The following is a 12,897-nucleotide window of genomic DNA, read 5'->3' as shown; positions in this document are numbered from 1 at the left end:
ACTGTGTGAAAGCCAACCCAGGGATGTCATCACATCATCCCAAGTATAAAACTCCAGGCTCAGGACCAGACCCCAGGCAGCCCTTAGCAGATTCTGTCCCAGACTCTGCTCTCACCACCTCCCCCTGAGGCCCATTCTTCCTAACATGGCACGGAGCTGATCAGGTACACTCACTCCCCTAAGATGTTTGGCCAACCCTTAGGGCTGGATTCCCAAACTCTGAGCCAGTCCCTGGGAGTGGGGCACCAGAAGAGCAGAGAGGCCTTCCTGGACAGAAACACTTCTCAATCTTCCCAGAAAAGAAAATGTTCCATAGTTTTGTCTCTCTTTAAGAGTTAAGGCATTGTTATCTGACTTCACCTCCATCACTGAGGAGCCATAAGACTCCAGTGAAATAATAGATGTAAAAACGCAGTGACAACAGTGATGGGCACAGGAGTGGTCCTTATAGACAATCCTGTCCCCTGGCTGCCCTCCTGGCCGCACCTCTGGTGCATCCTCAGGGACCTGGAGATCAGCCTCCTCCCACCTTACGTCTCACTTCATAGACCACAACGACAGATCTCGTGGCACCAGGCAAAGGTGGGTGTCACCTCAGACTTCAGGGCTTTTAATTGGTAGTTTTTTCTAATTATAAATGCAGGACATGTTTATTGTAGAAATATGGAAAACATAGAGCGTCACAAAGAAGAAGAAACGATTTATAGGATCCCACTCAGAGCACTATCTCTGTTTAGGTATACCCTCTTTAAGTCTCGTGACTTTTAAAAATCTGGATCATCTCTTCATACAGTTGTCCATCCTGCCGCCTCTACTTAACATTATAGAACGAACCCTTCCCTCGAGTTGAAACTTTTCGCAATAAAACTTTAAAACATGTCTTGTAAATATCTCATAGATGGATGTCCCATGATTCATTTATTGCCTTGCCAATAACTAGCTATACGAGTCATTTCCTCATTACAAGTTTCTGAACAGACGAGTTAAATGATAAAACGTTGTTCAGCAGACTGAGTTTCCATTTATTTGCTCAGGAAGGTTTTCTAAGCCACTTGGTCGCTGTTCCCACCCCACGCCGGGTCCCTGGTCTCAATGCTTGTGTGCTGTGGGTGAGACAACGTGCCACAAGAGAGGAAGACTGAGGAAGAAGGACTTTCCGGGCCACCAGTGTCAGATTTGGTTCAGGAAAATAAAACAATAAATAGGAACAAGCAGCCCTGCTGTGTCTGTGAGTATGGGCACGGAAGTAGCAGAGTCCTGGCTCGGCTGGTTGGGGTTTGTGGTGGGAAATGGAGAGCAGCCACAGAGGACAGGGTCTTAAGACAGAGTGCCCGAATTGCAGCTCTGTCACTGTGTGATGTGGCAGTGTCCACAAGCTGCCTGCCACTTTCCTCCACTACACAACATGGACAACATGCACCTCGTGGCACAGAGAGTGTTTCTGAAAGGACCTGCCCTTGTTATTTCACTAAATTTGGCACACGTGGGTGCCCCCCAACAAAGCATTTGCATTCACAACTAAATATCCACATATCCCCTTATGCTTTATCACACAGATGTGGCCTAATAAAACGCGTCCGTCTTTGTGATGATAGCTCAGAAAATCATAATTGCTGCTAAAAATGTGTTGGTGCTGAGGGTGGGAATTCTAAATATTTGTGACTTTAAGGTAAACCAATACAGGCTTGACTAACACCTGTCCCCACTCCTTGTTAACTGTACGTGTTTATGTATTAACTTCACATGTTGACTCAGTGGGCCTGTGCTTTCCCGGGACACAGAGGGAGGAGGCTGGAGCGGCAGCGAGCCCGAGAGGGCAGCCTCCTGACAGCAAGCGCAGTTTGGAAATGAAGCGGCAGCCACAGGGCCCTGAGGCTCACTTTCCAAGTCAGTGACAAGGTCCAGGGCTGGAGACAGTCTGCTAGACAGGGCCGGTTCTACCTCGCTTGGGCTCGGCCAGTCTGCGTGGGTGGGATGTGGGCGTTACAGCCTGGGGCACAGGCGGGGGTCCACAGGAATGTTCCCACTGGCATTAGGCCGGACGCCCTCCTTAAGGGTCTCTGTCAGGCCCCCTAATGATCAAGTCAGGGACTCTGGTCCTTGTCTACTTGCTCCAGAGAGATGTCGCCCAGCTGGAGGCCGGGGGGTGGACCCAGTGACCTGTCCAGGGCTCTTGCTGGACTCTCCATGAAAATTCCAAGTCAGGGAGAAGCGAGAGCTGGGGTGAGAAGAGAGAAAGATGGGGGTAAGACGGAAGAGTGTGAGAGCTGGGGCGGGAGCAGGCCTTGGGCTCCTGAAAGCATAACAAACTGTGGGGTCCCAATCATGGGAAGGTCTCTGCTGGTTCCAGGAAACCCCGGGCCCACCAGCCTCCCTAAAGCCTGAGGTCCCCTCGTGAGTGATAACCAGAGCCAGCGAGGAAACCTTTGTGATCTGGGACAACAAGGGTCGGAGGGTCACATGTGCCCCTCAGCAACACCCACCTTCAGAGCCTGGCCTGGCTTTTAGAGGAGGGTAGCCCAGGACACGTGGCTTTCTGTTTCAACCTAGCTAGAGGACTTGTGGGAGAGGGGAGACTGCTTTCTACCAGAAGCAATGAGGAGAGTGGCCAGGAAGAGGGGGCTCTGCTAGCTTCACTCTGGGGGTATACAATTCTGAAATTCAGTAATTCTGTAAGTGAGGGGCACCATGTTTCTATAGCTCAGTTTTATCATTACTCGTATGGATTCTATACAATAAGAGGTTAAAAATGGTGCACAGGGCTTCCCTGGTGGAGCAGTGGTTGAGAGTCCGCCTGCCGATGCAGGGGACGCGGGTTCATGCCCCAGTCTGGGAAGATCCCACATGCTGTGGAGTGGCTGGGCCCATGAGCCATGGCCGCTGAGCCTGTGCGTCCGGAGCCTGTGCTCCGCAACGGGAGAGGCCACAACAGAGAGAGGCCCGCGTAATGCAAAAAAAAAAAAAAAATGCTGCACAAATCACAACGGGCAATGAAGGCAGGGCCAGGCGGGAGAACCTCCATGTACTAACAAGAGGCAGAAGTGGGCCCTGCCGCTTGGTTTCTCCCTGGAAGCCTCCAGTTCCTTCTGTCATGAGTCCTTGAGGCTTATTTCCATTGTTGGGCACCATCCCTGGCTCTCCATGGGCACCTCCCCTGCCCCACAGTCAGTGGGTGGAAGTCCATTCTTGTAAAATGGCAGTGGGGTGACCAACTTAACCCAATCTGCCTAGAAGTCTTCAGTTTTAAAACGGAAAGTCCTGTGTCCCAGGAACCCCCTCGGTCTTGGGCAAATCGAGGCAGTGGGTCACACTGAGAAGCAGGGCCCTACGGGCCATTGTTTCTTGGAAACGTGGGTGTCTCTTCGAGAGCTGAGTGCAAACAGCGAAGCCTGGGGAAGAGCCTCCCACCACAAACATGCAGTAAAGGCTCACGAGTGAGCGAAGCCCAGGCTCCGACATCCACACTCAGCTCCCCACCACTTCCCTCAAATGCACTGTGAATCAAAGGCAAAGCAGCACAGTTTCAGAAGGGCCTGGAGCACAGGCAGGAAGGACATGTAAAACAGACTGAGAATGTGGTCAGTTTAATTCCATCCTGAAATCTCTCTGGCAGCCAGTCAGGCAGGACCAGTGTGGCTCCGGCAGCCTGCCGTCCTCCCCCTCCCCTCTGCCACTGTCCCCTTTCCCCAGGCCAACAGGGGCCTCACTGCGTTCTCTAGCCGGCTCCTCTCCTGGGGTGTCCCACAGGCTCAGCCCAGGAACTGTCTGCTATTCACACCCCACACCTGTCCCACTTACATTTCCTAGGTTCCCTCTATGCCCAACAAGCTGGCTGGGTTAGAAAAACTAATTCTGACTTGAGGCCTGCTGTGTTGTTTCCCAAACTCCACCTGGGGTCACATCTGGCAGACGTGAGCTAGACATGGCATAGCTTCCTGGAGCATCAGTGTTACTCCAAGATTTGGGGGGAAATACAACATATTGTTTGGAAGCATGTAGATATATTGTGGAGGAAAATATAAAATACACTTGATTCTAGGACGAAACATAAAATTCTACAGAAATGTAATATCCATGATTAGTTAAACCACATTTCCCGACACCACCCTTCATCCCCTTATCCTACTCCATTGTGGAGACCGGTCACTCCCTTCTAGAATTCAGGGCATCTTGGTGGGCAGATTGACAACCACTAGCTTGCTATACCCTCCCTGGTGCCCTCTGCATTTTAACTGAGGCCTTCTGTGCTCCAGGCCAGCATCTCTCAAGGGTGTTGGATGGAACATCTTTCAGAACATAAATAGGTATGGCTGATGTTTGGGTAAACAAAATAAAACTTGTCATCAGATTCCTATAGGACTTGGTGCACACTAAATGATAAAGAAAGGGTTAGTTTGCCCATATTTATAGAGGCAGTGGTCAGCCCTGTGGGGGTCAGTGCCAATGCTGACCAGACTGAGTGTCCCACAGGTCACAAGTCCTGGGGTTACTGCGCCGGCTGGTGCCTTCTCCCCAAGCCACAGCCTCCATAGCATCTCCACCCAACAAGGCAACGAGGCTGGGAAGACAGCTCTGGGAGACGGCTGCTCTCTGGATAGGATCATCCCATCCATCCAGTCCACAGTGTAGTCTGAGACTCCTGGCCTTGGGTTCATCCTTCACCCCAATCAAATTTAATCCATCCCAGGGAATCAAGGTCCACAAAACCAAGAGAGCTGGGATTGATCGCAGACAACCGGGCCAGCCGCACCCTCCTCTTTTGCCAGGTTTCAGAGCAGGTCTCCTGGCAAAGCTCAGACCCAGCTGGCCCTGCTCCTGGTCTCATCTCAATCAGCAACTTAGCATGAGATGGGAATCTGAGAACCTGAAAGGACCTCAGAGATCACTGCGCTCAGGCCCCAAGGTTCACGGACGAAAGAATCCAGAACTGAGAGGCATTCTGGGGCCATGGGAAGAAAGGGGCTGGGAGTGAGATGACCCTGGTGGGAATCCTGCTTTGCCATTGACTGGATATGTGGTCTTGGATGTGCCTCGATTTCAAGTATGAAATGGAGATGCTGACACCTCCCTTGCAGGGCTGGCATTACGCATAGAAAAAGCTTAAGAACTTAGACTGAAAAATCAAATTCAAGGGAAAAGACAACCATTCAGCTAAGGCCAGAAGAAAAGCTGGAAACATGTAAATATGTAAGATCCCATCCACCTACTAAAAGCAAGCTTTAAATCTGTCCTTAAATCTTCCTAAAAGGCAAAGTAGAAGAGAAACTGAATGGGTTATAAGGTTTGGTAATCATTCCATTGCAGAATGAAAATCAAGTTTTACCTGATATCAAGACTTGCTATTTAGCTACTGTAATCAAGACACTGTGGTACTGGCAGAGAGATATACACATACATCAATGAAGCATGATAGAAAACCCAGCATGGACCCACCCAAGTATGGCCAACTGATCTTCAACAAAGATACAAAGGTAATTCAATAGAGAAAGGAGAGTCTTGTCAACAAATGGTGCAGGAACAATTGCATAACCACAGGCAAAACAATGAACCTTTACCTAAACCTCACATCTCTACAAAAATTAACTCAAAATGGATTATAGATTTAAATGCAAAATTATAAAACTTTTAGAAGAAAACAGAGGATTTCTCCTTCAGGAGTTAGGATTTGGTGAAGAGTTTTTAGACATGACAATAAAAGCAGTATCCAGAAAATTAAAAATTGATAAATTGGACTTTATCACAATCAAAACCTTTTTCTCTGTGAAAGATTCTGTTAAGAGGATGAAAACATAAGCTATAGACTGGGAGAAAATATTTGCAAACCACATGCCCAACAAAGGACTTGTATCTCACATATATAAAGAACTCTCAAAACAACAATTTAAAAATACAATTAGAAAATGGAGGGACTTCCCTGGTGGCACAGTGGTTAAGAATCCTCCTGCCAGTGCAGGGGACATGGGTTCGATCCCTGGTCCGGGAAGAACCCACATGTCATGGAGCAACTAAACCCATGAGCCACAACAACTGAGCCCGCATGCCACAACGACTGAAGCTCACACGCCTAGAGCCCGTGCTCCGCAACAAGAGAAGCCATCGCAAGGAGAAGCCTGCGCACTGCAACGATGAATAGTCCCAGCTCGCTGCAACTAGAGAAAGCCTGAGCGTAGCAACAAAGACCCAATGCAGCCAAAAATAATAAAGAAAAGAAGGAAGAAAGAAAGAGAGAGAGAGAGAAAGAGAGAGAAAGAAAGAAAGAAAAAGAAAGAAAGAAAAAGGAAAAGAAAAATGGACAAAATATATGAACAGATGTTTCAGTGAAGAGCATATACACATGGCAAGTGAGCACATGAAAAGATGTTCAACATCACCAGCCATTAGGGAAATGCAAATTAAGACCATGATGAGATCTCACTACACACCAATTCGAATAACTAAAATACTCTACTTCCAGTTCCCTGAGACCTTGAACAGGTCACCTCCCCTCCTGGGCCCATTTCTTTAACTGGAGGAGGTTCCTTCCGGTGTTTACATTCTATTGTTGCATAAAAATGGGGTCCTCTGGTTTATTTTCACCAGAGGCAGTGCCTCTCTGTAGGGGTGGAATTCTTAAAAAAAAAAAAAAAAAAAAAAAAAAGGATAGCTAAAATAAAAAGCAGTAACACTAAATGCTGGCCAGGATGTAGAGAAACTGAATTTCTCATAGCTTGCTGGTGCAAATGTAAAATGTTATGGCCACTCTGGAAAACAGTTTGGCAGTTTCTTTTAAAAATCAACGTGCAACTACCATATGACCTAGCAAAGGCACTCCTGGGCATTCACCCCAGAGAAATGAGAGTTTATGTCCACACGAAACCTATACATGATTGTTCATAGCAGCTTTATTTGTAATAGCCCCAAACAGGAAACAACCCAAAGGTCCTTCAATAGGTGAATGGCCGGAGAAATCACGATACATCCATGCCATGGAATAGTACTCAGCAATAAAAAGGAACAAAGGGCTTCCCTGGTGGCGCAGTGGTTGGGAGTCCACCTGCCAATGCAGGGGACACGGGTTCGTGCCCTGGTCCGGGAGGATCCCACATGCCGCGGAGCGGCTGGGCCCGTGAGCCATGGCCGCTGAACCTGCGCGTCCAGAGCCTGTGCTCTGCAACGGGAGAGGCCACAACAGTGAGAGGCCCGCGTACCCCCCCAAAAAAGGAACAAACTATTGATACATGGAACAGCTTGGGTCGATCTCAAGGGCATTATGCTTAATGAAAAAAGCCAGTCTCAAAAGGTCACACACATATTTCATGACTCCATTTATATAATGTTCTCAAAATGATAAAATTACTGTGCTAGAGAACATATCAAGGATAGGAGTCAGAAGGAGACCTTTGTGGAGATGGGATAGTTCTGTCTTGAAGCAGTGGGGTGGTATCTCCCTGAATCTGTACACACGATCGAATGGCCTGGAACTATACTCACACATCATGGCAATGTCAATTTCCTGCTTTTGGTATTACACTGTAATTATGTAAGATGAAATCCTTGGGAGGAACTGGGTAAACACAGGACCTCTCAGCACTGTTTTTCCTATGCATCTATAATTATTTAAAATAAATCCCTCTGCCACTTGTTCTGTGGCAGCACAGGTCATGAATTCATCACCAGGAGACACGAGGAAAGCTAGGAAGGGCTTTGAGCATAGTTACAGGAGGAAAGGGTCTAAGTGACCTTTGACCACCACCCCACCCATTCCCATGGTTCTCCCTCCCCACCCCCCAAACCATCCCCCAAAACTGCCTCCCCAACACACACACACAAGCAGGGCAAGGTGGGCCTCTCAGGGGACAGACACCCTGGAGATCATAATATATGCTGTCCCCAATGTCAGAGAAATACATCCTGGGGAGGGAGGAGCATATCTTAATCCACCAGGTTGATGAAGGAATTCTTTTGGCCCAGAGGGTTCTCTTCAGAGTGTGTCCCCAAGCATGGATTGCAGGTTGCTGGGATATAGCACTTTCCTCTGGAAACTGAGAAGTTAAGTCCAAACTGCTGCCCCATGATTGGGAGTCAGAGGCCTCAGGACGTTACGGACACAGGCCAGGACAAAGCACCTCTCCCTCATTCGGGGGCCTCCCTCCAGGTCACAGGTCACAGGTCACCAGGGCCACCCAGGCCAAGCTGTGAGACTCGTCTATCCCTTTCTTCCCACTGTTCTTCCCCAGCCTTCCATCCACTGACTGGATATCCATTATTTCCCTACACTGGGGCCCTGGGTGTGTTTAAGTTCCCAAACTTTGGGCAGCAATTACCAATCGACCACTCCTTCTATAAGACAACCTCAGTTTGGCCCCAAAAGTTTCATTTTCAGAAGAAACAGATCTCTTTGAGGCTGCCAGGATAAGTTAGCCAAAAGGCTCCCCGCTAACTCCCCCACCCCTGCCCCATAATTGCTGAATGAACCTGTTTTTAATTTAGAGCTTTGGAGTACTGGGTGCCAAACTGCTCCCTCTAACCATGACTGGCAAGCAGGTCCTCTAGTTCTTAAGAATGCTGTAACCCAGAGGCAATTGAGACTGTCTCTAGATTAAACACGATTGTATTGACTCCTGCAGAAGGAAGTACCAAAAACTCAGCCTGAGCCTGAGAGTCACCAGGCTCGAGATGAGGTCGGGAGGAGTGAAAGGGTCTGAGCCTGTTACTGCTTACGTGGATCTGTGCTGCAGCCATGGCAGTGGCCCCTGGTCACAGCTGAGATGTGTGTGTCACCAGGGCCTGGAGAAAGCCCTGACCACTCGGAACAAGCACATCTGAGGAAACTCCACGCGCTAACGCTGAGCTGACCAGTGCCGTGCGACAGAGAGGGCCAGGCGCACAGGGGTTAGGGGTTCTGACCTGGAGGCTCACGTTCCTGGTTCCTCTACACTCCACTCTTTCTGGTTATGTATCCAAGCCCAAAGGACCAGCCTCACTAAGCCTTGTTTTCCTCATCATTAATGGGGACAGTAACAGCATCCAGTTGACAGAGCTGTAATGAGGACTGCATATGGGTAAGATATTTCCATAGTTCCCAGTAAATTCAGACAGATCTGTTGCTGTTCGCTACTATTGCTATTTTTGGATATTATTATTAACTTTAGTTTTTCTTAACTATTAACTATGTCTCATAGAATGAGGCGTAACTGGTGGAATAATCGATCCTAAATGACGTTTGAATTCACAGTCTTGTTTGTTGAGGCGAGAACTGACCTCACAATGATGCCAATCCCAGAAAGCCCGGTATGGTTTACAAAGCCATTTCCTCTGCCTCATTCCACATAATCCTTATGAAGGCCTTCTCTACCCTGCCTCCGGGAGGAGGGAACTGTTCATGTTACCCAGTTTTTTTTCACATAAGGACTCCGAGGCTCAGGGATACTTCCCTGTGTTACCTAGTTAGTAAGGGGATGGCATGGGGCTTGGATCTGAGTCCCCTGGCTTCATCTTCTTTCCCTAAACCATGTGGTATGTGGCGTTTTGCAGGAATGTCATAAAGCCTATTGGTTAGTCTGTCCCAACAACGAGGAACCTAGAAAAATGATGGGTCCTCAGGTTGGGTGTCCTGTGTTCCTCCCATGTCACACATGTCATGACATGTGCAGTCCATACCCCCCTGGCAGGGTGCATGGCAGCCACCAAACCTCTCACTGGGAGAAGGAAATCTCTCATCAAATAGCAAAGCCCCCAGAAGCCAGCCCTACCCCCTGGAAGAAATGACTTCAGGGAGTTTAACTAATGGAATTCCAGCCCCCAGATGTGCCTTGAGATATCCAGTCTCCTACCTGGTTTCAGGCGGATAAGTGAAGCTAAGTGGAAGTTGCTCCTAACTCTGGTCTTAGAATTACTATGGATCAACGGAGGCAATGATTAAAGGAATCTGGTTTTTAGAGTTCAGAAAAACTCCTAACTGGTATGAGCCTTCCGGAGGCCAATTGGCCTGGGCCCAGGCCTCAGGCACATGTGGCTATATCATCAGCATGTGATACATTATCTTATTTTTATAGATCTTCAAAGAAACTGCTGCCATAAACTCATTTATTTTAGGGACTCAGGGCGGGTCTAAATGGATCAGTCTCGTTTGGCGTTACCCTCGCTGTCAGCTGTTCCTCCTGCTCCCAACCCTAAGAGTGGTGAAAACAGAGAGAGTTGCCCCCACCCTGGCTCCCTCCTGGGCCTCTCTCTTTTCAGACCACCCAACTGTTGCCCCTGCCCTTTCCTCCCAATTCCTAATTTATAAACCCAAGTTTTCCACAATTCTCTGCTGAAACTTCTCTAAACTCCGTTAAATGATGGAACCAAAACCACACACAGTGTTCTCATCAGGGTCTGGCCAAAGGTGAGGAGATTTGAGGATTATTTTAAACTATCTCAAAATTTCTATGTGTTATTTATGTCCAACCATGGAATCAATTCAACCTTTATTTAGTGTGGTGTGGGGAACGAGCAGAAGCAGGAGTGGGGAGCCCAGCTCTACTGCTAACAATATGAGTAAGTACATAGATGGGCTCCACTGTGACCTCCAGATCCTTTTCTGTTGGACACACATAACTGGCCCACAGAGACCCCCATCCTCCATTTGTATGTTCTGGGTTCCCCTTAATTGCGCCACTGGAGGCATTACCTAGCCCCATCTGATTGTGTGATTGCCAGAAACAACCTCTCTGCACCATAATTCCCACCCTGACCCCAAGGAGCCTGTGACCTGGGCTTTACAACCTCCCACATCCTCACCACCGGAGGTGCATTCCTCAGTTGCTTCTGCCCTGCCAGAAGAGGCAAAAAAGCCCGAGTGTGGATTCAACCATTCCAGTCCTCTTGGACCTGTGATGGGGTGGAAAGCATTCCTGACCCCCTGGGGGGGTCCTCACCACACTACTGCCTACACCCCTTCACCTACTCCCCATAACTTGCCAGGCACCTGCCTAGACTTTACGGAATAGACTGCGAAAGCCGCTGCTTTCCTGGGGCCAGTTCCGGACCAGGAAAGCTGGTCCAAGAGCTGCAGTGTTGGTTGCCAGCCTCGGGGGAATTCTCAGCATTGCAGGCAGCAGCCCGTTCAGGTAGCAGAGCTCACGCACTGCCGCCCTTGGGGAAGACGAAAGCCTAGCGGAGAACAGCCCTTCTGCCAGCCACCCAGGATGAGATGGGCTCTGATATTCATCTCAGAGGGACCCCAGCCTGTCCCCTACAAGGTGCCAGACACGGGAAACTCCAAGCCCATTCCCTTAACGAAGTAACTGCCCACAGGAGCCCAAAAAGGTGCCCCGGAGATGTTCTTTTTCAAAGAACAGAACAATTCCCTCGGCTAGTGCCAGGACTATCTGAATAGATAGTTGGCCCAATAAGCAAGTACTTTCATCGCCCTGTTTCCTACCCTGACGAGGGCGTGTGAGCACGCGCGCGAGCACATACTCACACAAACACATGCACACACGCACACACGCCCAGCACGCGCTTCCCTGGCCAGGTGCCCCCTCGCCGGCGGCGCGGGGCCCGCGGGGATGCGTCCCGGAGCGTGACACCGACGGATGGACGGCGGGGGAGGGAGCCCGCCCCCCCAGCGCCTCCCGAGCGGCCGCAGCACTGACGCCGGGACCCCGCCGAAGGTGCGCCCGGCGCGGCTCGGGCCAGGACGTCCCGGGTTCTCCGCTCACCTTAACGTTGCTGAAGATAGAGCGGGGACAGCGGCCGGCTCGGCCCGCAGAGGCGCCGCTGCCCTGGCGCGCGCCGGGCTCGGGTAGGAGCCCCATGGTGGCTGCAGCGCGGGGCCCGGGGCGGGAGGCCGGGCGAGCGGGGCCGGGACGCCTGGGCTGCGGTGGGCGGCCGGCGAGTGGCGGTTGCGGCGTTGGTGGCCGGAGGAGGCACGCGGCGCGGCCGGAGGAGACTGAGCGCGAGGGTGCGCGCCCAGAAGTTTTATAAGTGGCCGCCGCCGCCACCGCCGATGATGAAACGCGCGCTCCCTCCTCCCTCTTTCCCTCGGGTGTCAAGGGCGCTGCGAGCCCCCGCCCCGCCGCCGCCCCCTCAGACAGGTGTGACGCGGTGGCCGGCTGCGCTTGACCTCGTTCCGGCCGGAGTTGTCTCCGCGCCCGCAGCCCTGCAGGGACCCGCGAGGCTCGACCGCCCCGGGAGAAGGTCCCGCCCGCTGGAGGGTGGGGGCGGGAGGTGGCGGGCCCCGGGAGGGGGAAGTCTGAGGGAGGGGGCGGGAGGCTGCTGAGTGGGGTGGGGGTGGGGGGCGCCCGGGGCGCTGACGGGGCGGGGTGAATGCCGCGGGCCCGCAGACTGCAGGGGCCCCGACAAGGGATCGGCAGGGCTGCGGGGGCCGGAGGAGACTGGCGGAGGAGCGAGGGGCGCCGGGGGGGCCAGCGGGAGCCAGGGGCGTCGGAGAGGCGCCGACGCTTGTGAAGGGTAGCGGAGCCTCCGCGCCCCTCCCGACGCGCTCAGGAAGGTTTACGGAGTCGGTTTCTGCTTGTTTGCACTCGTCGAAAACCTGGGCTCTCAGTTCCGGTGATGGCTCTGAGACTTGCCGAGGCTCTGTTTGCGTCCAGGACTGATTTATATTTAAACTGCTCTTTGCGCTGTAGAGGGGCCTGGTAACAAAGGTGGAGAGGTGGGGGCCGCCCCGAGCTGGGCCTGGACTCTCTGGACGGGAGCCAAGGTAAACTGGAGGTGCTGTCGAGTGTCAGCATGGCTGCGCCTGGCCTGGAGTGTTGAGGGGAGGCGGGGGAGGTCGTGGACAAATGGGATGCACCCACTGATCTCCTTTTCAGGGCTGGAATAGAACAAACGCTTACTTTTTTTTCCCCAAGATCTCTTCCACCAGGAGAGGTAGTGCAGAAAAGAGAAAGAAGGTGACACTTTCACGAGAAG

At 51.3% G+C, this 12,897-nt stretch overlaps 1 protein-coding gene across 1 annotated transcript in view; it reads right to left on the bottom strand.

Annotated features, from left to right (window-relative positions):
• Nucleotides 1-12,133, bottom strand: part of SLCO2A1 (solute carrier organic anion transporter family member 2A1) — a 78,092-nt gene extending 65,959 nt beyond the window's left edge. Inside the window, exon 1 of the mRNA XM_082839911.1 lies at nt 11,685-12,133. Coding sequence (XP_082696037.1) covers nt 11,685-11,780 — 96 coding nt within the window. The 5' untranslated portion in view covers nt 11,781-12,133. The remainder of the gene's footprint in view (nt 1-11,684) is intronic.
• Nucleotides 12,134-12,897: the final 764 nt, after the last annotated feature.

The sequence above is a fragment of the Leucopleurus acutus genome (genome assembly GCF_964270905.1).
Source record: "Leucopleurus acutus genome assembly, chromosome: 5".
Taxonomy (NCBI): Eukaryota; Metazoa; Chordata; class Mammalia; order Artiodactyla; family Delphinidae; genus Leucopleurus; species Leucopleurus acutus.
Note: the sequence above shows the minus strand (reverse complement) of the source record. Positions and strands in the feature narration are given on the sequence as shown.